A 25205-nucleotide genomic window follows, 5' to 3' on the forward strand; every position below is an offset into this window, starting at 1 on the left:
CTAGCCTAGCCTAACCTAACCTAACATAATATAACATAGCCTAGCCTAACCTGACCTAATCTAGTCTAATCTAATACAATCTAGTTAAATTTAAATTTAAATCTAATTTTATCTAACGTAGTCTAAATCTAAACTAATCTAATCTTATCTTATCTAAACAGTTTTTCAAAACCAAAACTAATAAACAATCGCAGGATAAATTGGTATTTAATGCACTCGGTTCGGTGCAGGAACGTCGTGGTCAAACCTTTGGCAGAGGCAGCAGACACACTCGGACATCAAGTCACTCAGAGTTAAGCCACATGCAGCCAGAGTTAACACTTACATGGACCTGAGGGGTGGGAGGAAGTCCATGACAACCAGCTCTCTACAAATGAAGGTTAGACACAAGGAAGGAACACAGACGTCATCATCAACACAGAACCCGGGTTCGAACGCTTGTCTTCAATACTTCCAGCACTGCACTCACTGGAGGGTTATTAGGTTAGCAAACTGCGCACGCCTCCTACCGCTTCCTGAAAGACGTGGTGAGCACATCTGACAGAAACTCACCGAGTCTTCCGTCTTCCTCCTTAGCGTGCTCCATTCAGGTGACAGAGGCGCATCTCTTCTTGGCGAGGACACGGCGGTCGCCGGCCTCATGTCCGCTATGAGAGCGTCCTCCACAGGCAGGCACGAGTCCCTGCAGCGCTGGCTGATGTCGTCAGTGGCTGAGCACCTCGCCAAAACTTTAATTAGAAAAAAAGGTTTTCAGAATTTACACAGACAGCCCCCACATCTCGGCGGGAGCGGAGACAGAACTGCGTCGTGTGCTGCACCTGCGGTGGACGCAGGTTCGGCTGCATCAGGGCCCAGCGTGCAGCTCGGCCTCGCGCTCAGCTCTCTCTCCTCGGAGCTGGACGTCAGCGAGCTGTACGCCGGCAGGGAGGCCGTTGGACTCATCAGGCCCGTCTTCACCCCTCCCTGAAGGCACCAGAACACTTTCAGACTTTAAACCCCGGCAGCAGGTCAGCATCCTGATGGACCAGACTCAAACAGGAAGACCTGATCCGCATCCAGCAGCTCCATCAGCAGACGACTGAAAGAAGCTGCTTCTCCCACTAAAAACCAGCCGTGAAACTGAACATCATCTTCATCAAGGCTCCTGCAGGGGGGGGCTCCTCCCGGTGCGTACAGCCGACCAAGTTTGACACTTTACCAAAGCTTTCAGTTTCAAATAAACCTGAATGAAGGATTTGTTCTACTTCTAAACCAGAGTTTGAACACCGTCAACACTGCAGATCCATCTGGGTTTCCGACTTCCTGCAGATAAACACTCAGCTGGTTAGTAGTTTGGTTTGTGTCGTCATCATTGGTGAACACGGCTAGTCTGCAGCTCACCGCTCGCCCAGGGGAGGGGTCAAAATGCAGAAAAGAATTTCCCCATTGTGGGATAAATAAAGTATCAATTATTATTATTATTATTATTATTATTTATTGCTATTTCAAATGTTTTTTGCATAAATTGATCTTTTTTTTTTATCTGGCAGAGTTCACCTAAAAAATGATAAGATTATTTAGCTGCAGGACATTTTCCTAAAATGAATTCTTAGAGAAGGCAACCTAAAAAAAAGCCTTTTCTGTTGTTATGATTCCACTCAGAATAAAAACCTGAGTACATTTAGTTTAGAATCCAATGCAAAATACATGGAAATATGTATTTAGAGCAGATTTCCTCTGGAAAGGGACTCTATCATGAAAAGAACAGAGTGGACACAATCACATCTTTCCATCATTTCTTGTAAAAACAAATTTATTCTGTCAGCATTGGTCAAGAATACCATGTTTTTTTAATAAAATAATTTTAGCCATAAATGAATAAAATGGAACTTACTAAATAGCGTTAGGTTAAGTAAATAAAGCTTATTATTTTAAACAATTGTTCTGTTTTTCTTATTCGTCTCACAGCCACTACCTACATTTTTGCTCGTGTGAAATGTCGGCCATCCATGATCCATGCGTGATCTACGTCATTCACACGTGTTTCTTGTGTTCATTGATGTGCTCAGACGTCCGTTGAGGGTATCAGAATTTTTGATTGGTTGACAATGACACAGTTTATGAGTATTTTACCTAGTTTATACACAATTATTACGTAAATCTTGCACAGTTGTGTGTGATTTTTGTGAGATTCCTCCACTAATGTGTGTCTTTCCAGGAGCGTTCCACGTTTGTCTAACAGAATGTTCATGCATGAATCACTGATGTGTAACTTTTAGATCACGTATACGGCGCACAGATCACGTTCAGATGACATCATTGATGCATGAATCAAACACGGTTCATGTTCTACGTTGGTTTACGTGTTCTTAGCGTGTTTATTCCTACTTCTTCTGTGGTTTTAATGTGGTTCATTCCTGATACATCTGTGAACATTTCACCTAAAGACCACAACTTTCTCACTTTTTCAACGCAGATTCACGTATGACCAGTTTACATCCGTGACATATGCAGAAAATGTACGTAGCGGCTGTGGGACACGGCGTTTAAAGCCAAAGCTCCACGATGGAGGCCATCATTAACGGTGCAGAGCTGAAACCCGGGACACCTGCTGGTTGGTTACTCACCTCGGCGGACGGCCCCCTCCCAATGGTCAAACTCCTGAAACAGCAAAAACACTGATTAGAAAAATGAGTCAAATAATCTGGTAACTGTGACACAAAGATGGCCAACAAAGGCGGAGCTGAGAAGGTCAACAGCAGCACACGGACCAGTCTGGAGAAAACTCCAACCAAGCAGACAACAAAGCTCTGAGGAGCTGGAACCAGTGGGTTTGTGACCGTTGGAATCTGGTTCCAGGCCGGGGGGGGGGACAGAAACCCGGTGATTCTGTCCCCGGCGTACGCTGAGGTGAGAGGTTTGTTTGGGGAAAGCAGGGTGGGGGGCACACTGCGGTCATGAGAGGCTGGGGGGAGGGGGGCAGGCGGGCGAGGCCTACCTCATCTGCAGAGCTTGCTCCACACATTCCAGCAGGCCCCTGCAACAGGAAGACCCCTGCTGTTTATCTGACTGCAGGGCCCATGGGCCCCCACCCAAACCTGTCTGTATGCATCCCCCCCCCCCCCACGAAGGTACCATCCGCACTCATTTAAAGAGCTTCATGAAAATGACAATTGTTTTTAGTGCTCCAAACAGTTTCTATATCAGACACAAAACAGATTAACTCCACTTCAACTAAAGTCCAAACTGTGGCTAAAGCTTTATTCACAGCACCTGTACGGGTCACCCCCCCCAAAACACCAAATTCTAGTCCTAATTATGGTCAGAAAGGGTCAAGTTTTCCTTAGCCATTTCGTTAACCTTTTTCCCTCCTGTTTTTATAATTTTCCACTGAAATCAGCATCACTGCTGGACTTTGAATCCTCTGATTCTGGTCACAGAACCTTCATAGACTTAATAGATGATAGAAGGAAAAAACCAGGTCTGCTGCTTTTTGTGGTGTTTGGACTCAGTTTGATCTCAAACATCGACCTGAGGATGTCAGAATCATCCGTACACTAACTATAAAACACATTTTCAGAAACTGTCCTCCTCCTGTATAAAGAAATATTCTACAGCAGAAGAAAGGAGACAAAAATGCGTGGACCCTTACAGTGAGGCGTCTTCATCTCCAGACAAACTCCAGTCATCATCACACTGCGTCCAAACAGAAGCTTTGGTCAGGCTCACGTTCTATCATTTTCTGCTAGAGCTGTACAAAACTGTCACCCACGTTACCATGTCAGGATACGGCTCTGTGACTTTCCTCCGCGGCGGTCCGAACTTCACCTGGTCAACTGCGAACACAGGAGGACATCACGTTAACCCTCCGAAAACGCTTCAGACGATCGGAAGTTCTGCTGACCGCATCATGCGGAAACGTTCTCGTCTGTTTTTACTGAACGGAATCACGGAGGAAATGGTCTTCAAGCACAACGAGGCAAAGCAGTGAAGAAGAAGAGGATGAAGAAAGTGTTGGATCTAAAACTAGAAGCTGTTGTTCTCTGTGTCTGAACGCCGTCTGGTCTGGACAAATCAACAAACATCAGGATGTTGAGGCGGTTGGGTAAAGCTGAGGGGAGGAAATAAGTATTTGATCCCTCGTTTGATTTTGTTGGTTAGGCCACCTAAAAAGAAACTGAGGGAAAATCCCACCTGTTTGAACTGATCACCTGTAGAAAAGACACCTGTCCTCAGAATCCGTCCATCAGTCAGACTCCAAACTCTCCAACATGGAAAGACTAAAGAGCTTTCAGCTGGTTTCAGGTAGAAGATTGTAGACCTGCACCAGACTATGGACTACAAAACCATCAGCAAGAAGCTGGCGGTTACCATGACAACTGTTGGTGCAACATGACCATCAATCCACCTGTAGGTCTGAGGCTCCAAACCAGATCTGACCTGGTGCGGTTTCCATGATCATGAGACATCAGCCTAAAACAACACGGCAGGAGTTAGTTGCTGATCTCAAAGCAGCTGGAACCACAGTCACCAAGAAAACCATTGCTGATGCTTGACGGTTTCCCATCATGCAGTGCTGGCAAAGTCGTCCTGCTTAAGAAACCGGCTGAAGCTTGAACTCCTTCATGACTTGGAGAGGGATTGGGGGAAGGTGCTGCGGTCAGATTAGACCAACGTGGAGCTCTTTGGCTTCAACTCAACCCGTCTGCTGCCTGTGAACCCAAGAACACTATCCCCACTGTCAAGCACAGAGGTGGAAGCATTATGGTTTGGGGCACAGGGTTACTTCAACGTCTTCCCAAAACCTGCAGCCAAGACAACCAAAGAACAGCTGAAGAAGAAGCAGAGCAAGGTCATGGAGCGGTCCAGCCGGTCTCTGGACCTCAGTCCTATAGAAAACCTCTGGAGAGAAATGAAGCTCAGCGTTGCTAAGCAACAGCCACCAACTCTGAATGATTTAGTCATTTGGGAAGAAGGATGGACCAGAATTCCTCCAGATCTGCAGAAACCTGATCATCAAGAAACGTCTGACCTCTGGGCTTGATAATAGGGGCTTTTACCACAAAGTACTAAGACTTTTTTTCCCCTAGAAAGAGGCTTCAGATACGTATTTCTCTCAATAGAATTTGTGTATATAATTTCTTTAAAGTGAATTTCTTCATTTTTTATTTCACTGAACTTACCATCAGCATGACAGACTGTCGGTTTTTGCTTAGGTGGGCAAACCAACAAAACCAGTAAAGGTTGAAATACTAATTTCCTCATCTCTACTTGGCTGTTCTGGTTATAATGATCAGCCTGAACGGCTCCTGCTGTGACCTTGCAGTTCACCTCCTCTGGACGTTTCCGGCTTGTAGTAGTCTCATCTGAAGCAGCAGCTGTGTGAATCTCACCAGCAACCACAAGGTAAAGGTGCGGAGGTGTGTGGTTTTACACGAAAGGCTTTGTTGACAGAGATGGGGTTAACACCAGCTGTAATTATGTAAGGTGTCGGCCAAAGTGGAGAGCCAGCCTCTTTATCAGCCAGCCGCCTGTGACTAAAAGCCTGTTGAAGCTCCCTAGCATGAAGTCACAGCAGCGAATGCACAGAAGCCGCTCTGTGTGTCCCACAGTGACATCTATGCCTGCATCCCACACGTACAGAAGAGTTACAGGACGGCCTCGAGAGCTTCACTGAGAGCCTTTTGTCCCGGGAAATATCATGGAGATTACAGCACTAAATACTGAGCCCCGCTCCGGACAATAAAGCTACTTATTAGCAGGTTCAGCCAGCAGACGGGATATTTCACATGCATCCATACAAGAAACATCAACTAAAAATGCATGAATCTGGTCTGAGGTTACAGCACATGATGTGGGGAGCAGTGGGCGTGTCCTCACATTGTTTCTCAGACAGCGTCCTCTGCACAGGCAGCCGTTTCTCTGCAGCCTGAATCTTGTCGGGAGAAACTTCTCCGCTCTGTCAGAGAAGAAAAAACAAACAAACTCATTCACACCCGGTCAGGTTTTAGGCGCAGACTCTGCTCTGCTACAGAAAAACAAGTCCTTGATGTCTGTGCAAAACCCTCCTCCTTCTGCTTTAAATCCTTTAGAGCTGCATTACTTAATATTTGAGGTGGGGGGGGGGGGGGCAGCATTTTGTCCCACTTTGGGATACAAAAATAATCGATGTTAAATGCTTAACGCTCTATAGCAGTCTTTAGGTGTGGGCCGTGTCACACTGCAGCTACGTACATTCCAGGGAAGAAAACTGGTCATACGTGGGGAAAAAAAGGAGAAAAGTTGCGTGACATTGTTACAGATGTATGAACCACGTTAAAACCACTGAAGAAGTACTAACAAACCACGCAAAGAACAAGTAAAGGCATGCTTTGTCAGCACCATGGTCAGCTCCCGCCGTTGGAAATCGCGATGCTTTGTTTTAATCAGTCGGATTCCCCTGATCTGCACCAGTTCTAAGTTAGCTGTTAGGCGCCAGCCGAGGCAGCCCGCCAAGACGGGGACCCCCGCAGTGCACTAGACCCCGCCCCGCGAGAGACCTGACCCCCTGCCTGGACTAACTGGACGAATGGAGTGGGAGACCCCCACACAGTACAGACTGAGTACTGAAGTCGGGCGTGAAGCGTGTGATTATTGTGATGTTTATCTGTAATTCATCAGTGATTCATGCATCAATGATGTCATCTGAACGTGATCTGTGCGCCGTATACGTGATCTAAAAGTTACACATCAGTGATTCATGCATGAAAAGTCTGTTAGACAAACGTGGAACGCTCCTGGAAAGACACACATTTGTGGATGCATCACACAAAAATGACACAGAAATGTAAGATTGACGTAATAATTGTGTATAAACTAAGTAAAATATAAACTGTAATTTTAAGTCAACCAAAAGTTCTGGACATCTCTAAACTGAATTCACGTAAAGACCCGTCGGCTGAAACCCTTAACAGACGTCTGAGCACATCGACAAACGTAAAAAACACGTATGGATGATGTAGATCACGCATGGATGACGGAAGACCAACATTTCATACGTGGAAAATGTACGCAACAGCTGCGTGACATAACTGTAAGAAGATTAGATCTGACATGAGAATCATCGTCACAATAACTCTTATTAGGATTTCTGAGGACAGGATACAAAACTGCTGATTGATGTGAACATCAAGAGTTCTGTAACTATGTCAGGGAGGAACTTCAAGGCCCTTTAGGTCTATCAGTATTGTAAGCACACAAATGCAGGTATACTGCTAATAATGATGTTTTCTACTAACAAAGTGTCTGGGCCTCTCATAAAACAGAGTTGTAAGCCTCTAAACAGTCCATAGGGGGATTGGGCGTGGCTGTGAGTGGGACTGACCTCCAGGTCGTTGTCGTCGATGGTGTGTGCGAGCGGGCAGTGCAGCTCCGGGTTGTTGGCCATGTCCAGCAGTTCGATCACCAGGTTTCGGGTGAGCAGCTGGGTCACAAAGGGATGCTGTGGGAACCAGACGCAGGAAATGACATCAAAAAACCGACATGCTAGCAGGAAATGGTTCATCTGACAGAAGAAGAACATTAATCAAAGCTGTGAGCGGCGTTGGATGACCCGCTGGCGCCCTACTGCCCTCAATGGCTGAGCAGCTCCCCCTTCCCCACCCCCTCTGCTCCTGCCTCCCTCGTCAGAGCTGCACGTTATAAATTCATCAAAAATAACCCCTCTTTTTGTTTTATCTCCATAGCAACCATTTTATGTTTGGGTCGCCTCGGGTTGACAGACAGGTTTTTGTCATCTTTAGAAGAATCGGCATCGGTACGTTTTTGGATTTCCTTAGCAACGGAGGTGTTTTGTTTACTACGGCCACTGTCCCAATATAGTCCTTCGGTATATGGTTCTGTTCAGCTTGAGCCAAAAATTCATAATTACACTTTTACAATATTCATGTGAGAAATGAGCGAGGAACATCAAATCTACAGCTTCTAAATCCTCAGACGCTGTTTGAGGATTTAAGGGACAATAGATCCAAATCTCTAGGAGGAATTTCTTCCTGAAGTCAAAGGTCAACCAAACTTTGATTGTGGTTGTGGACTTAACCTTGTGTGAAACTTTGCGAAGACAAAAGTTTTGTTTCCCATATTGTGGGGAAAAAGTCACTGAATGGCCACCAAACTGTAGGTCCAGTGACCATCCCATAATAATTTCAAAACTTTCTTTGGATCTTCCCAACACATCTCTGGATTTTGAAATATTTTCTTGAGCTCCACAAAATATTTTGACCCCGTTCATTTTTAGTTGGTTTCTCCTGCTGTGATGTCATCAATTTGAGGTGGTGGTGGTGGTGGGGGGGGGGGGGGGGGTCGTTCACTATGTCAAAAATTCCTTTTCATCGGGTATTTGGTTCGGGACAAATGTCGGTGGTGAGTTTTTGCTTCAGGCGCCGTTCAGAAAGAAGAATTCTGAAAACCACCAGCATGTCCTTGGGGTCCAGGATGGCTGTAGGAGCACGCAGGAAGACATCAAAAGTTTTGTTTTTTACAGAGATCAATGCAAAGTGGTGTTTTTTCATCATGATGAATGCCCCCACCCCCCAGTAGGTAAAACCGCAGACAGCACCGCTTGTTGAACAGATGAATCGTTTCAGAGGAAGATTAAAAGAACGTGAGAAGACAAACAGAAGAAAAGCACAAATGCTTCATGGGAAAAACGCCCATGAAGATGTTAATGTTACTGCAGAGCAGCCAAAACCACAAATGAGGCTTTGAACGTGCATCCACCTGCAGCAGAGTCTCTGCTGACGGCCTTTTCCTGGGATTTTTGATGAGAGCCATCTTCACAAAGCTGTGAAAACCTGCAGACCTGCGGAGGAAAGAAATGATGACGAATGAAAGAGGGAATCTGTTGGAATACAGACTCAAAGAGGACGGTTTCACGCACCACTTGCTCTTATCCTTCAGTTTAGGAGGCTGGAAGCTGCTCTTTGACATCAGCATCAGCGCTCTGAAAAACATCGAGGATGTTACTGGACTGAAAAGAAACGCCATGAATGCAAATATGTCGCATCGACGCTACGTTGGGAAAACGTGGGCGTGGTCATAAATGCCGGGGATGGGGCCTTTTTGGAAATGAGGCGACAGCAGGGCGGTGGCAGCCAGATCGCCGCCGTCGGGAAGCAGCTCTTTTTTTTGAGCAGACAGATGAGAGCTGAAAGCCTCTTGTGTTGGACATCTTTTACTGTTACAACAGGGTTTATGAATCTTCAGACGCACTAAGTGTATATTTGAATAAACCCCTTACGTAATTTTATTTATATTAAAAAAACGGGCAATTCTGCACCCACTGGTCGTTTACAGCTCAGATTTTAATCTAATCAATTTACATGTTTACATATATTTAGACGGCATGTCTCCCAAGAGAGAGTGTTCTGTCTTCATCGGGTTCTCCTCAGCATCAGCTGTGATTGGTCGACCTGCAGGCCGCTGAGTCGCTGTGGTTCAACGCCATGATGAGTGTCGTGCGCCGTCAATGCCATCTCCACGTTTGGACCCACGGTGGCCGGGATCGCCACATGGATGTTCGGGCATCGCATGGCCCCTTGGCCCCCATGTCAACAGCCATCGTCAAGCGATGGCAGACGGTGGCGGTGCGACGGCAGCACAGGGGCAGGGGGGGTAGCGTTGAACACTGACTGATGTCCAAACGTCGTCGGGTCACCATTTAATTTGTACTTTTTCTTAAAACCATGGCGTGTGGCGTGTAAAAGAACGACTGCCCCCTCCCTTTATAAATGTTGCTCCACAGCCACCTGCCGCATTTGCTGACAAACTGGCGTCTCGGTCGCGCGGTGGTATTTTGGGATGTGTGACCGTAGCCTGACTGTGTCATAATTCCTTATATGCTCCTGGATCGCCTCCTTGGCGAGCAGACGTACCTCATCGGGTGGAGGTCAAACATGGGCGGCTGAAGTTCCGCTAACTCGATGGCGGTGATGCCCACAGCCCAGATATCACACAGGTGGTTGTAGCCGCCCTTCTTCTCCACTGCAGCCACCTCTGGAGCCATCCTGAACAGAAGAACGAGGACCAACAAGCTGAGAGGAGGGCAAGAAACAACAGAAAAAGAGCTTTGTCGTCTCCTAAAACACGGCTCAGCAGGATCTGCACGGCTGCTTAACCCTCTTTGTCATTACAAGTTTCCCACCTGCAGACTACGTAAACGCAGTTTTCACGACAAATATCCAAGAAAATGTCCAAATAATTAGCAGATGAAGTAAGACTCAGGAAATTCTAATTCTTGCTTTAGACTTTTTGTGAGATGCTAACAGACTTTTCATGCATGAACCACTGATGTGTAACTTTTAGATCACGTATACGGCGCACAGATCACGTTCAGATGACATCATTGATGCATGAATCACTGATGAATTACAGATGAACATCACAATAATCACACGCTTCATGTTCTACGTTGGTTTACGTGTTCTTAGCGTGTTTATTCGTTCTTCTTCTGTGGTTTTAACGTGGTTCATTCCTGATACATCTGTGAACATTTCACCTAAAGATGAAAACTTTTCTCACTTTTTCCACCTAGATTCATGCATATACAGTTTTCGTTTGTGCTACATGCGCTAAATGCACGTAGCGGCTGTGGGACACGACCTTTAGCTGTGAATTCAGACACAGCTTTGATGGTTTTTGTGTCCGTTGACGCATTTTTTCCCCGCCCAAAACTCATCGCTGTGGTCATCAAAGCGGGGAAAGTTTCAAGCTTCAAACGTCTTTTAGAGGATGTGCAGAGAGGATGCTGCTCGCTTACCAGTAAGGCGTTCCAATGAAAGACTTCCTTTTGGCCACAGAGGCACTAATTTCTACCGCCACGCCAAAATCAGCTGGACACAGAGCACAAAAACACAACAATCCGTTTGTATGAACCTGCTAGTCTCTTTTCTGTGTGTGTGTGTGTGTGTGTGTTCACATGCTAACCCAGTTTCACGTCTCCTCTCTCTGTCAAAAGGATGTTGGCCCCCTGGAGACACACAGACACGCTCAACAGAACGAAATGCTGAAACACAATAGGCTACTGGATGTTCATATATGAGATACCTTTATGTCTCTGTGCATCTTTCCGGTTTCATGCAGGTGATACAAGCCCTGGAATAAAGACAGGAAGAATGGGATTCCATGTTAATCGTAGTCCTAAACACTTTAGTCAGTCACTGCAGTCAGTGCTGCTTCTGTTACCATGGAGACGTCTCACCTGAAGGGTTTCCCTGCACATAAAAGCGATCTGCTTCTCCTTTAAAGGGCCTGTGACTGCAAAGAACAGAGTTCATGAAAAGTTAGTATCACTGCTCGTTGATGCTCTACCCGCTAGGCTTCAAACAAACCCAACTCCTTCCTGCTGCTTTAGTCATGACTGAACATCAAACCTTCAGTTTGAAAACCTTCCAGCTGATAAAAGCAGGTAAACAATCCTGAAGCAAAAGTCCAGTTCTTGTTTTCAAGCTGCTGTTAAACCTCAGTGACATTTTCACTCCACAACACAACTCACAGAAAACACATTTGTGCGCTGATGTGGTTTTTCACAAACAAATTCCTTATTGTTCATGGAGTAACTAAAAAGCTTCCATCCTTTCTGGAAGGCTGCAGCTGAATGTCATCTTGATACTTTTAATTGTGACCAAATAGTGAGGAAGCGGCAAAAGACTCGGACAGGAGCAAACCGGGAATGGCAGATTGATATTTCTTTTTTAATTTAGAGTCATCAAATGCAGCTTCATGTTTAAAATGAAAAAGCATTTCTGTCATTGACTTTTATTTTTAATGACGCTACAGAAATGCTTCCATAAACCGGGACTGAGGAGCCTTTCTACTGCATGATGGTCCATGTCTGAACATGTACGATGCTGAGGACGTGTCATGACGTTTTTAACATGGCTGCTTGGCATGCTTGTCACACAAATAATTTACTTCTATACCTCCTGTAATTTGGACATTCCTCCTTTTCCCCCCTTCTCTTAAACTTTTGTGACTGCGGACCTTCTCCCACTAAAAAACAAACATCCGAACTTGGACATCCGAAGATGGATGTTCATATTGCGCATTGAAAATGAAAGTGTTTAGCCGATCACCGCTAGCTCCCCAGAGAAAGTGTGTCTGTTAGCCTGGGGGAGGGGCTGGCAGCACAGACTCTTCCTGGAAGGGGCGGTTCCTCACTTTGTGATGTCACAATGTGAGAACGTGCTCGTTTTTTTGTGGATTAGGAGGGGCTGGTGCTCAAAGAAATGTTTCAGCATGATATAGGTCCTTTAATTTCTGCACCAAAGCCCACAGTTAGCTATTCTGTTAGCTCAGTCTATTTAAATCCATGAATCCTTTTCATTTACAAATGAATGTTTTTGCTCTTGTAGTAATATGGCATCATAAGAGCTCCACAATAATTTAACTAGTGGTGTGTTTGAATGATACCCTGGTAGATATCCTGGAGGGAGCCTCCACCGCAGTACTCCATGCAGATCCAGAGTTTGGTGTTCCTGCAGAGACGCACGACGCTGCTGATTAGAACAGGTTCAGTCAGAACAAGACACAAGCTCAAGCACACGTGGCAATCAAACTCTTCTTCCTCGTCTTTCAGCTGCTCCCCTTCTCGTCATCATCATGGACCATAGATGGACCAGCCACCCTCATCCCCCCCCTTCTCCACATGCCTCCCAATGCAATGAGTGCAAATACATGCTGACGACAGCAGCAGCATCATGGGAAAAGGAGTTTCACAGATTCCAGTAACCATCCCAGGAGTTGAGCCTTTTTCTAGGTGGACATGCTGGAACACACAGCACCTGTGGTAGCTGCCGAAATAGGCCACAATGTTTTTGTGTTTGCACTCCTTCATCATGGTAATCTCCTGCTGGATGGACGTGATGTCATCGCCTGTGGAAACAGTAAAGTCCAGGTTAAAGGCCGTGTCGCACAGTGTGACATGTCCGTGATCCATGCCTGATCTACGTCATTCATACGTGTTTCTCATGTTCATCGATGTGCTCAGATGTTCGTCGAGGGTTTCAGCCGACGAGTCTTTACGTGGATTCAGTTTTGAGCTGTTCAGAACTTCTGGTCGACTTAGAATTACACAGTTTACTCGTATTTTACTTAGTTTATGCACAATTATTACCTAAATCTTATATAATTCTGCATGATTTTTGCTGGATCCATCCACAAATGTGTGTCTTTCCACGTTTGTCTAACAGACTTTTCATGCATGAACCACTGATGTCTAACTTTTAGATCACGTATACGGCGCACAGATCACGTTCAGATGACATCATTGATGCCAGAATCACTAATGAATTACAGATAAACATCACAATCATCACACGGTTCATGCACGACTCGTGTACTGTGTGACGGGTATATAAATCGGCCGTTTTTTCACCCCTCCAGCAGTCTATACCATGTGTGGGTCTCCCCACTGGATCTCTTCAACTGTACCCCCCACCCCCACCCCGGCGGGCTGCGTCGGCTGGCGTCTAGCAGCTGACTTAGAACTGGATCAGGGAAATTCGTCTGTTTAATTAGTACGAAGCATCGCGAGGGCCTGCCACGGGAGCTGACCATGGTGCTGACGCCATGTGATTTCTGAATGTCAATGAAGACCTTCAATGAAGCGCCGGTTTACGCGTTCTTTGCGTGGTATACTCGTACTTCTTTGCGTGGATTTAACCTGGTTCATTTGTGATACATTTCACACAACCACAACTTTTCTCACTTTTTCCACCTTGAACCACGTATGACCACTTTTTATCAAAATGTACGTAACGGCTGTGCGACAAAACCTTTACTCTCGGCAGCCCTACGCTGAACCAAAAGCTCTGCTCTAGCCAAAGACATCAACCTCAAGACCTTATAAGGAGGTAAGAAGGAAGCTGTAAGGCAGATGTAAAGCACTTCCTTCTTTCTTCTTAGGGCTGTGATCAGACTAGAAACCAATCAATAGGCTGAGCTGGGAGGACTGATCACAGAAAATGGTGACGGTCTTGTGTCCTTCTCTTACACTCTGACTCTTGTCAAGCACATCAACAGAAGCAACACGGTAAAGAAAAGGGAAGTCTGGTTTCAGGTCCTGCCAACAGCAGATCATTCCCCTTCCTTTGAAGTGTCATGGGCTAAAGGAGGACTTTTGTAAATGCCTGTTGTACGGCGTGCTGTGTTAGGCGAAAAGCAGACCTGGGTCCAGCTTGACAATCTTGATAGCTGCCAGTTCAGACGTCCTGATGTTACGGGCCTGAAAAAGAAAACAAAATCCTTTTCAAAAAAAGCACCAGAACAAGCAGAAACGGTTTGAACCACTGAACTTCAGTAGTTTGGAGACATTTCTGTTTTGAACAGCCGCTTCACTGCTTTTCCTCCTTTGAAGAAACACGTTTTCTGAGTAAAAAACTAGTGTTTTTGCTGTTGAAACCCTTTTCCAGGCACATTACAAACTCAAATCGTGATTACAGAACCGAGCATGAGAGGTGCTGTTGACTCTGAGCTGAATTTAAATCCATCAACAATACAAAACTTCATGATGACGTCATTTCTGGGATCACGTAGTAGCAACCAACCCTATGAATATGTTGCCTTTTGATGAACTACTACACTGCTGTAGTACTGAAACTCTGAGGTCAAACGCAGCTGCAGAAGTACCAACTATAGCTGTCAGAGAGATAAGCCTTTTCTGCAGCAGACAGTCTTCTCTGCAGCGACTGACGGATCTCTAGCAACTAGAACTCTTCCTCACTCTCTCCAGTTCTACGACACATGGTACAGAAATGTCATTTTCTTCCATATTGTTTAAATATTGTGAAGAAAACTCAGGTGAACGCTGTGAGCTTAAAGTGAAGAAAACACAAGAAGTAGTCAGAAGTTTTTCCCCATAAAAATGAGAGAATTGTAGAATTCCAACTGTGAGAGACAGAACTTTGTATGCAGCCTTGGTCAACGATGCGTTTGGGACCTTTTCTGTTTTGGAAGATGTTTCATCCTCAGTGCTCTCGCTGATGGAAGGAAAAGCGGCTCCAAATGATGATGCTTCCACCTCCATGCCCGCTATTGGGACACAACATTCTTCCTCCTCCAAACTCGGTGAGTGGCGTTTACGCCAAAGATCTCCATTTTGGTTTCATCTGGTCACATGACCTTCTCCCAGTTCCTCCTCTGGATCATCCAGATGGTCTCTGGAGAACTTCAGACGGGTCCGGACATCTGCCGGCTTAAACAGGGGGACCTCTGGAGCTCAGCAGGACTTGAATCCATGACGACCCGGTGTGTTACTATGGTAACCTTTGTGGTCTGTGGTCTCAGCTCTCTTTGGGTCGTTGACCAGTTCCTCCTGTGTGGCTCTGGTTAGAGTTGGGGCTCTGGTCTGGTTCTGGTCCGTTTCCTCACCGTTCTCCAGATCATTTGTTCTCCACCAGGTGAAGGGAGATAATCTGTGGTCCTGTTTTACTTCCATCTTCTAATATTTGCTCCAACAGCTGATCTCTGCCCTCCAAGCTGCTGCTTGATGTCGATAGGTTCATCCCAGTCTGGTTCAGGTCTACAGTCTCTGTCATGGTGTCCTTCGACAGCTATTTGGTCAGTTAAAAACTAAGACGATTGTTCTTAATCTGTCAAATAACTTTGTTCATGGTGGAGCGGTTGTAGTGTGACTGTTAGTAACCGGCTCAAACAGGTGACATTAATACAGGCAACAGATCTGTGAAGAACAGAATTCTTTAAATTCATTTAAAAAAAAAGCTGTGTGATTTCCTGGATTCTTTTGTTTACATTCTGTTTCACAGTTGAACTGTTTCTATGATGAACATTTCAGACCAAAGTCAGCTTTTTAACTGGGACATCTTCCAGGATTTGCTTTTTTTTTTTTATCTCCACGGTCCAGAAGCTCTTACCTACCTAATTCAAAAAGCATGTCACAGTCACATTTCCATTCACACACTTATGGCGGCCGTACAATGCAAGGCGCCATCGTCTGTAGAGATTACGAGGTTCCAAATGAATCCGATTCACTTTGAGACATGACCTCCAGTGTAACCAGTAAAACCTGTTAGTGAACACAGCAGATGGTGGAGGTGTCACCTAAAAATCCGGATCATTTTACATGAGGCAGGCGCCAAAAAAATGACGGAAGCAGGGCAGGAAAACAACCCCACCTGCAGTATTTCTGTTCTAACCATCTTCGTCTTCGAAACAAAAATGTCATTTCTGATTATTTCTTTACGTAAATCGTTGTGAATCAGGAGCAGACGAAAAAATGCCGTTTGAAAAAACTTGTGTGATGTACAAGTTATTACAGCGACTCACAGTCTCCAAGCTCCGCCCCTTTCTGATCCTCCACCTGCAGACCAACAGATCCATGAACGTCTTTATTTCCTGGTCTGAGCTGGAATCTGGATCAGAACTGGACGGATGGATGGATCTGATGTTGCTGCCATTTGTGTTGCACCGCTAGTGTTAGGTTGGGGGGGTGTGGGGGGCTGTAAGCTAGCAGAAGAGAACGTAAAATGACTGGTGACGGGAAATGGTTTCCGCTCACAACCGATGAACAGACCTGAAAGAACTAGGGAATGGAGAGAGAGAGCTGAAGCTCAGAGATACCCAGCAACAGCCACCAAATCTGAATAATTTAGAGTCATTAAAAAAGAAGAAAAGTGGACCAAAGTTCCTCCTGATATCTGCAGAATTAGATTTTTTAAAGATGATTTCTTGATTTTCTACCTCTCACTGTTTAAAATGGACCTACCATCAGGATGACAGACTGCTCATTTCTTTATAAGTAACCTACAAAATCGGCAAAGGATCAAACTCTTCTTTCCTCTGCTGCAGGACGGTGCTGGTGGATGCGTGAAGACAGCAGGACAATAGAACGGCATCCTGCCTTCTTCCTGAGGACATCAGTCGGTGGCGTTCTGATGTCAGACCGCCCCTTTTCCCTCCAAACCGCCTCAGCTCACCAGTGAAAACAAACTGAAATCAGCTATTTGCCTCCACGCCACTCAAGGCTGTGCTCACTTCCTGTTTTCTTTCCTGTTCCACTTCAGCATTTCCTGTGACTACAGCGATAGTAATGCCTCGCAGAGGGCGTTTCCACTGCCAGCTGAGCACCAACTCTCAGTCAGATTACATAAAAACATCATGGAGAGCAGAGGCTGCCGTGTATTTTAAACAGAAATGATGCATTTCAAAAATACACTGTAAACGTTATGACAACACAATAATATAAGAGCTTTAAAGTTGAAAAGGCAGCAGGTCAGAACCAGAACATGAACTGTTTTAGGCACACATCTTTAGCTTTCAGGCTGCCTGAGGAGGAAGACCTGCTAGTTCACAGACATGTCACGGAGCGTGGATGCTGCAGGTACCACACGACTGGAACACAGCCCCTTTTGGGTTCACCCAACTGACCTGACGGGTGGATACGAGCTACCTGCAGGTGAAAAAGGGGCAAACCTGTACGGGTCACTGCGTGAAATTCTAAGGTACGGCAAAAAATGTTCATTAACGTTTTTGTTAATGAACAAAATGTTCATTAACATTTTTTGCTACGAACATGCTTGTAGCAAACACAATGGTACGTTTCGTTTTCATGATGTCACTTTAGGTGATTAGGAACTGCCCCCTACGATGCAGCCACATTCCAGTTGGCTCATCTCTGCTCCTGTACCTGACCGTGTACCTGGTCTCTGTTCCTAAACTTGGATGTAGATCCTGCCTCTGGCTCGTCTGGCGCCCCCAGCCGTCCCCCAACTCCAGCTGGATCATCTACTGGACTATTTAAACATGTAGTTGTAGGGTTAGATAAGTTAATTCTTCTCTAAGAGTTCTGGTTCATCGACTGTCCGTCCTGGGGGAGGATCCCTCCTTCATGTGGGCATCCCTGAGGTTTCTTAGTTTTTCCTTACAGAGAAGGAGGGTCTAAGGCAGTGCTTCTCAATTATTTTTTGCAAGGCCCCCCCTAGGAAAAAGAAAATGTTTCGCACCCCCCTTACACCCCCCCCCCCCCACACACACACACACTCGCACGGTGACAATATATTAGGTTAGTACCTATAAAAATAGTGTAAGTATACCTAAAATTGTATCTTTTATCATTAACAAAAGAAAAAAGCAATATGAATCCACTTTCAACAAATATTAACTTTATTTAGCCACAGAAACCCTGTTCTAGTCCAAAAGAGAAAAGAAGCTTAAAGTCCTTATTTAAACCAGAAACATTTTGACCAACTGAACTATTTGATGCAGAGAAAAATAATTCAATCTATAGATAATATTAAATGTAAATCTGAAACATGAACACACGCAGCACCAAAATATTTAACATTTTTAGTCTGAAGAAATAGATAAAAATCATTGTGCTGATTTTTTTTCTAAATGATGATTGTTTATTTATGATGTCATAAAGTGCAGCTGTTTTCCTGCATTACCTGCTGTTTTTATGTCAAATACTGACACAAACTAAACCACAGGCAGACAAAGAATACATTGATGAAAAATAAAGACACATCATCAAAATGTCTACAATAGTTCATAAAGAATGACATTATTAGCATGAGCTGAGTCATCTAAAGGCATGCAGTGATCCTGATGTTGCGCAATAGGCAGAGCTTTTCATCTCTCAGCCTGAGCCCCCTCCCCCTCCCCTTCTCTCAGACAGCAGCTGCAGGGACGGCAGTTCCCAGTTTCAGGCTGTTACAAACTCTCTGATAGAACAGATAACAGGAAACCAATAGTGGACCAGATTTTTTTCCAAGCACTGAGCCGCTGTCACCACCATGCCCATTAAATTTGTGCCCCAGACAATTGCCCGTATTACCTGTGCCTAAAACTGCCATTACTGAGCTCTGAAGCTCAGTAATGGCAGTGAAGCCTCCAAACATCTCAGTGTTGAGGTCAAACAGCCGTTTCTGTTCTCTTCACATCCGGTTTAGTTTGGATTTCTTTAGACATGTGTGACACACTTCTTTCACTTTACCTACTTTCCAGACCAGAAAAGGCGGATCTTCCAGTGGGATCGTTCTACTTTCACTCCTGCATGCTATCAGTCTGAACAAGAAACCCCCCCAGACCTGTGATATCATGTGTATTCGTCAGAACAGCCCCTTAAATCAGCCTTTAGGGACATCCCATAACAGGGATTTATGCTCTGAACAAAAGAGTTTCACAAAATGTTTTATAAGAGGCAAAAACCGATTTGGTTCCAACCGAGTGGAGGTGCTTTTGTCAGCACCGGCGGTGAACCAGAGGTTGGTTGATGCCCCACAGAGTCCCGTGCTCAGAGGTTTCACCCTCAACTCCTGCAGATCTGCATAGCAGACGCCAGCGGCTGCAGGCGGAGGCCATAAAGTGCCTTTGTGTGTTACTGTACACATCTCAGGCCGGCTGCAGCACATGCACATGTCACCGGCACACAAAGAGCTTCCACAGGCCGGCGGTCAGCTGATCACATCTGCCTTACAGTCCTCACCGCAGTTTGAGGCTCGCCAATCATTCTCTGTCCCTGAAGGGAACGGAACCACTTTTTTATTTAAAAAAGACACATTCAAATGAAGATGAATTCTGTAAGAACATGATGTGGTTTCTTTACAAATGACCAAAAAAAGATGATTCCAGGACTCAGGAGTGAAACGATGTTTAAACAGCGATCGTTCTTAACTCCAATGGATCATTTTAAGACCCATTTATGCGGCTAACAAGATCCAGCCGTCTTTAGAAAAAAGCCTTAAAAGAAGAATCTCATCAACAACTTTTTTTCTCTTAAATGTCCCCTTTTTTTAAAGAATTTTTTTTAATTTTGTTGAAAAAAATTAAAAATTATGAAAGAATTGAATTTGAAGACATCCCACCAGGAGCAAGACAGGACAAAAATCCATCTACTAGACGACTTTACCACCAATAGTGTTCAAAAAAACGCTAAGGCCTATTACCTTGCACGCAAGCAGCGAGGTAATAGGCCTGTAAAAAAAACATTTACTAAATTAAAAACTGCAATTTTACTGGAGCCAACTGCTGTTGGGCAAAGCAGGACCCTGAGCCGGTCACCGGTCTATTGTCACAATTTAGAAACACCCATTTACCTGTGCAGCCTGTTTCTGGGCTGCAGGAGGAAGAAAACCCAAAGATGGAGACTCGAGGAGGGGCGTGCAAACACCACGCAGAGAAAACCCGGCCGGGATTTGAACCAGAGCCTTCCTGCTGCGAGGTCAGAGCGTTAGCCGCTGCCCTCATTGTGCAGCCCTCAATTTTACAACTCATCAAATCCAAATTCCACATTTGAAGAAGCTTCTAGTGACGTCTACCTGAGGTTAAAGGTCAACCGTCAAAACAACATTTCTAGATGCAGCTTCGTGTGCGACCAGCATGTTCACATAGAAAACCCACAATCTGACAAACTTCCAAAGCAAAGCCCAACTTTGGACATTTTAAACACAAAATTCCCCTAAAATGATGCAAATGCAGCAGAAACAGGATGCAGCAGCCCCTGCTAAATATATAAATCCTTAAAAAAGTATCATTTAAACGGTCCCTGTCACCAAAGTTATCCTGTTTTTAGACACCATTAGGTCATCACAGCACTGCAGATCTTGTTGTTTGGGTCTTTGTGCCATTGAGACATGATAAAAGGTTGGAAAGATGCCATCTAAAGCACACATAACAGTCATAAACACACCTTCTAAATTATTCTTTTTGTTTTTTAATGTTCTATGTTTAAAGGGCTTTCCTCAGCATGTCAGTGTCACAGACGATCATCATGGAACCTCCGACGATCAAAAACGTTTGGTGAACCTCAGGCACGCAGGCAGCGAGGTCCTAGACCTGTACGGGGCACGCAGGCAGCAAGGTCCAAGGCCTGTACGGGGCACGCAAGCAGCGAGGTACTAGACCTGTACGGGGCACACAAGCAGCGAGGTACTAGACCTGTACGGGGCACACAAGCAGCAAGGTAATAGGCCTGTACGGTGCACGCAAGCAGCGAGGTACTAGACCTGTACGGGGCACGCAGGCTGCAAGGTACTAGACCTGTACGGTGCACACAAGCAGCAAGGTAATAGGCCTGTACGGGGCACGCAGGCTGCAAGGTACTAGACCTGTACGGTGCACACAAGCAGCAAGGTAATAGGCCTGTACGGTGCACACAAGCAGCAAGGTAATAGGCCTGTACGGGGCACGCAAGCAGCAAGGTACTAGACCTGTACGGGGCACGCAGGCTGCAAGGTACTAGGCCTGTACGGTGCACACAAGCAGCAAGGTAATAGGCCTGTACGGTGCACACAAGCAGCAAGGTAATAGGCCTGTACGGGGCACACAGGCTGCAAGGTACTAGGCCTGTAAGGGGCACGCAAACAGAAAGGTACTAGCCCTGTACGGGGCACGCAAGCAGCGAGGTACTAGACCTGTATGGGGAAGGAACGCAAGCAGCAAGGTACTAGGCCTGTACGGCGCACGCAGACAGCGAAGTACTAGACCTGTACGGGGCACGCAAGCAGCGAAGTCCTAGACCTCTACTACTAGACCTGTACGGGGCACGCAGGCAGCAAGGTCCAAGGCCTGTACGGGGCACGCAAGCAGCGAGGTACTAGACCTGTACGGGGCACACAAGCAGCAAGGTACTAGGCCTGTACGGGGAACGCAAGCAGCAAGGTACTAGGCCTGTACAGGGCAAACAAGCAGCGAGGTACTAGACCTGTACGGGGCAAACAAGCAGCGAGGTACTAGACCTGTACGGGGCACGCAGGCAGCGAGGTCCTAGGCCTGTATGGGGCACACAAGCAGCAAGGTACTAGGCCTGTACGGGGCACGCAAGCAGCGAGGTACTAGACCTGTACGGGGCACGCAGACTGCAAGGTACTAGACCTGTACGGGGCACGCAGGCTGCAAGGTACTAGACCTGTACGGGGCACGCAAGCAGCAAGGTCCTAGACCTGTACGGGGCACGCAGGCTGCAAGGTACTAGACCTGTACGGGGCACGCAAGCAGCGAGGTCCTAGACCTGTACGGGGCACGCAGGCAGCGAGGTCCAAGGCCTGTACGGGGCACACAAGCAGCGAGGTACTATACTTGTATGGGTACGCAGGCAGAAAGGTACTAGACCTTTGCGAGGCACGCAAGCAGCGAGGTACTTGACCGGTACGGGGCACGCAGGCAGCAAGGTACTAGACCTGTACGGGGCACGCAGGCAGCAAGGTACTAGACCTGTACGGGGCACGCAGTGTGCAAGGTACTAGACCTGTACAGGGCAAACAAGCAGCGAGGTACTAGACCTGTACGGGGCACGCAGGCAGCGAGGTCCTAGGCCTGTACGGGGCACACAGGCAGCGAGGTCCTAGGCCTGTACGGGGCACGCAGGCAGCAAGGTCCTAGACCTGTACGGGGCACGCAGGACGCGAGGTCCTAGGCCTGTACAGGGCACGCAAGCAGCGTGGTACTAGATCAATACGGGGCACGCAGGACGCAAGGTCCTAGGCTTGTACGGGGCACACAGGCAGCGAGGTCCTAGACCTCTATGGGGCACACAGGCAGCGAGGTACTAGACCTGTACGGGGCACGCAAGCAGCAAGGTACTAGGCCTGTACGGGGCACGCAGGCTGCAAGGTACTAGACCTGTACGGGGCACGCAGACTGCAAGGTACTAGACCTGTACGGGGCACGCAGGCTGCAAGGTACTAGACCTGTACGGGGCACGCAAGCAGCAAGGTCCTAGACCTGTACGGGGCACGCAGGCTGCAAGGTACTAGACCTGTACGGGGCACGCAAGCAGCGAGGTCCTAGACCTGTACGGGGCACGCAGGCAGCGAGGTCCTAGGCCTGTACGGGGCACGCAATCAGCGAGGTACTATACTTGTATGGGTACGCAGGCAGAAAGGTACTAGACCTTTGCGAGGCACGCAAGCAGCTAGGTACTTGACCGGTACGGGGCACGCAGGCAGCAAGGTACTAGACCTGTACGGGGCACGCAGGCAGCAAGGTACTTGACCTGTACGGGGCACGCAAGCAGCGAGGTACTAGACATGTACAGGGCACGCAGGCTGCAAGGTACTAGACCTGTACGGGGCATGCAGGCTGCAAGGTACTAGACCTGTACGGGGCACGCAGGCAGCGAGGTCCTAGACCTGTACGGAGCATGCAAGCAGAGAGGTACCAGACCTTTACGGGGCATGCAGGCAGCGAAGTACTAGACCTGTACGGGGCACGCAAGCAGCAAGGTCCTAGACCTGTACGGGACACGCAGGCAGCGAGGTCCTAGACTTCTAGTTTAGTCTGTAGAGAGAATAAGGTCATGCATATTTTTCACGCACATGCTGCAGGCGACAGGTTGAAGTGAATACTTATTTAACACATGAGGGTAAGTAAAGGTGAAGGTGAGACGCAGATTTTTCGTATAGATTTTTGTCCAACACCCCCTAAATCCTGTGGACTGTATTGGATCCCGTTAGGGTCGTTCACGTGAAACGTGCACACTCCTCCTCGCTGCAGCCTGACTGTTAGAAATGAGGAAAATAGACAATCAGGGTGTAGTTTGTGTGGACGTCCTACAGGCACTTACAGATCACGTGCACACCCCGTGCGTGCGACACCATACGACAGCATCACCTGTACCTCACCAAAAACAACAATGGTACCTTCCATTTTCATGTTGTTTAAGATGACATTATGAAAATCAAGGGAGCTGCAGACACACCTGCGCTCCCCTGAAGATGCAGCCGCTCCTCTCTATGAGCCTCCACGGACCCGGACCACCCCCAACACCCCACACGGGTCAACCCCTGTACGAGACGCCGAATGTGACTACAACTTTAAATGAGCCAACCTCTCGCATCTTCGATGGAAACATCCGTAAAGTCAGGGGCATTGATTTAGTCCACAACAGGAGAAACCTGATTGACACACCACAGAGAAGTAACCATCACTTCCATCACCGGCTATGATGGGAAACGCTCATCAGACGACCACGACTGATCTGCAGCAGGCAGTCCAGAACGACGAGGCTTCCTGCTGTTCCACATGAAAAACATCCAGATGAAGCTGGAACCTGTTTTGGGGAACTACTGTCTGTAGACATCAAGACTGAAGGTTCCTGCTGCTGACAACAGAAAACTCAGAGAACTGATGATAGAAAACATGTAGATAATCCAGACTAAAGTCTAAAGGAAGTCGTGTGTGTCAGAACCTGGACTGTGAACAGTGTGAACTCGAGCATAGACAAAAAAACCTGATTGACTGTGTTTTTACAAAGCAGATCAGTGGAGAACAGCCAGAACTGTTCTTCTGCTCTAGTGGTTGCTGTTCTCCATCCCCTAAAACAAAACCTACTCTGCTAGGAAGAGATCTACTCTGTTGTTTCTACAGCTGATTCATCATATGAACACAAATGATTGTTTTTCTTCTCCATTTTCATCCACATTTTCTTCTAAAGGGTTTTTGGCTCCAACCAGCTGTCTGTGGACGGAAATGCGTGAAAACGAAAGAATTGAAACAATGCACATTGTTGCAGCGCTTCTGCAGGATGAGCGCAGCGCTGGGTGTGCGAGCAGAACAGGATGTCTGCATCCTGGCTGGCTTCATGACTCCAGAGGTCTGCAGCAGGTCTTCTGCTGCTCTGAGATCACAGGAGGACCTTCTGCCTGTTTCATGTGAACAAGTCGGTTTTTAAACGTTCAGAGTGGAAAATAAACTCGTTTAGTCCAAAACTTCCAACTCTGAGAAAAACAAAGTTTATATTTGGACTTTTCTCTATTTGCAGCACAATGAAATCATCACAGGTCCACCTGTTAGCGCGGCGACTCCTCTCTGAAGCCGCAGAGCGGCGCGAGCGCCTGCAGCATCGCGGCGCGAACGCCCGCGGAGCAGGACGGCGCGAGCGCCGCCTCACTCACCTTGAACACATCCCCGTAGGTGCCGCTCCCGAGTCTGTGAATCAGCTCGTAGTCCTCCAGCGGGTCCAGGAACGACACCCCGATTGTGTCCATGTTCGGAAGCACTCGGGAAGCTCCGGAGGGACTGACTACGCGCGCATCGCAAAGACGGAGAGGAGCGAGCCCGGCTAACGGATGCGGCTCACTGCAACGGGCTGAGGAAGGCGCGCGGGGCAGGCGGCTCTCTGACACAGCCCGTCTGCACAGTGCGCATGAGCGACGACCTGCGGCTGTTGGCTTTGAAGGCCACGCGCCAAATTAGAGCTTTTTGTCCCCAGCCTGACTGCGTCTGAAGCACCG

The 25205-nt window shown here is 46.9% G+C and overlaps 1 protein-coding gene across 3 annotated transcripts in view; it reads right to left on the reverse strand.

The window, feature by feature from the left end:
• map4k2 (mitogen-activated protein kinase kinase kinase kinase 2) overlaps positions 1 to 25144 on the reverse strand; it is a 33904-nt gene extending 8760 nt beyond the window's left edge. The window contains exons 1-20 of one of the 3 annotated variants that reach the window (XM_011487780.3): positions 24867 to 25143; positions 14182 to 14239; positions 12798 to 12888; positions 12427 to 12491; positions 11216 to 11271; positions 11062 to 11109; positions 10942 to 10984; positions 10775 to 10847; positions 9891 to 10022; positions 8897 to 8959; positions 8737 to 8818; positions 7343 to 7459; positions 5860 to 5938; positions 3757 to 3815; positions 3632 to 3675; positions 2978 to 3016; positions 2607 to 2640; positions 819 to 963; positions 553 to 728; positions 326 to 367 (exon numbers count right to left, since the gene is read on the reverse strand). In XM_011487780.3, coding sequence (XP_011486082.1) covers positions 326 to 367; positions 553 to 728; positions 819 to 963; positions 2607 to 2640; positions 2978 to 3016; positions 3632 to 3675; positions 3757 to 3815; positions 5860 to 5938; positions 7343 to 7459; positions 8737 to 8818; positions 8897 to 8959; positions 9891 to 10022; positions 10775 to 10847; positions 10942 to 10984; positions 11062 to 11109; positions 11216 to 11271; positions 12427 to 12491; positions 12798 to 12888; positions 14182 to 14239; positions 24867 to 24959 — 1539 coding nt within the window. In that variant the 5' untranslated portion in view covers positions 24960 to 25143. Of the gene's footprint in view, positions 1 to 325; positions 368 to 552; positions 729 to 818; positions 964 to 2606; positions 2641 to 2977; positions 3017 to 3631; positions 3676 to 3756; positions 3816 to 5859; positions 5939 to 7342; positions 7460 to 8736; positions 8819 to 8896; positions 8960 to 9890; positions 10023 to 10774; positions 10848 to 10941; positions 10985 to 11061; positions 11110 to 11215; positions 11272 to 12426; positions 12492 to 12797; positions 12889 to 14181; positions 14240 to 24866 lie in introns of all 3 variants that reach the window. The other 2 variants (XM_011487783.3, XM_011487781.3) reach the window with 2 other exon arrangements.
• Positions 25145 to 25205: the final 61 nt, after the last annotated feature.

This window comes from Oryzias latipes, chromosome 18, assembly GCF_002234675.1.
Source record: "Oryzias latipes chromosome 18, ASM223467v1".
In the NCBI taxonomy this organism is placed as follows: Eukaryota; Metazoa; Chordata; class Actinopteri; order Beloniformes; family Adrianichthyidae; genus Oryzias; species Oryzias latipes.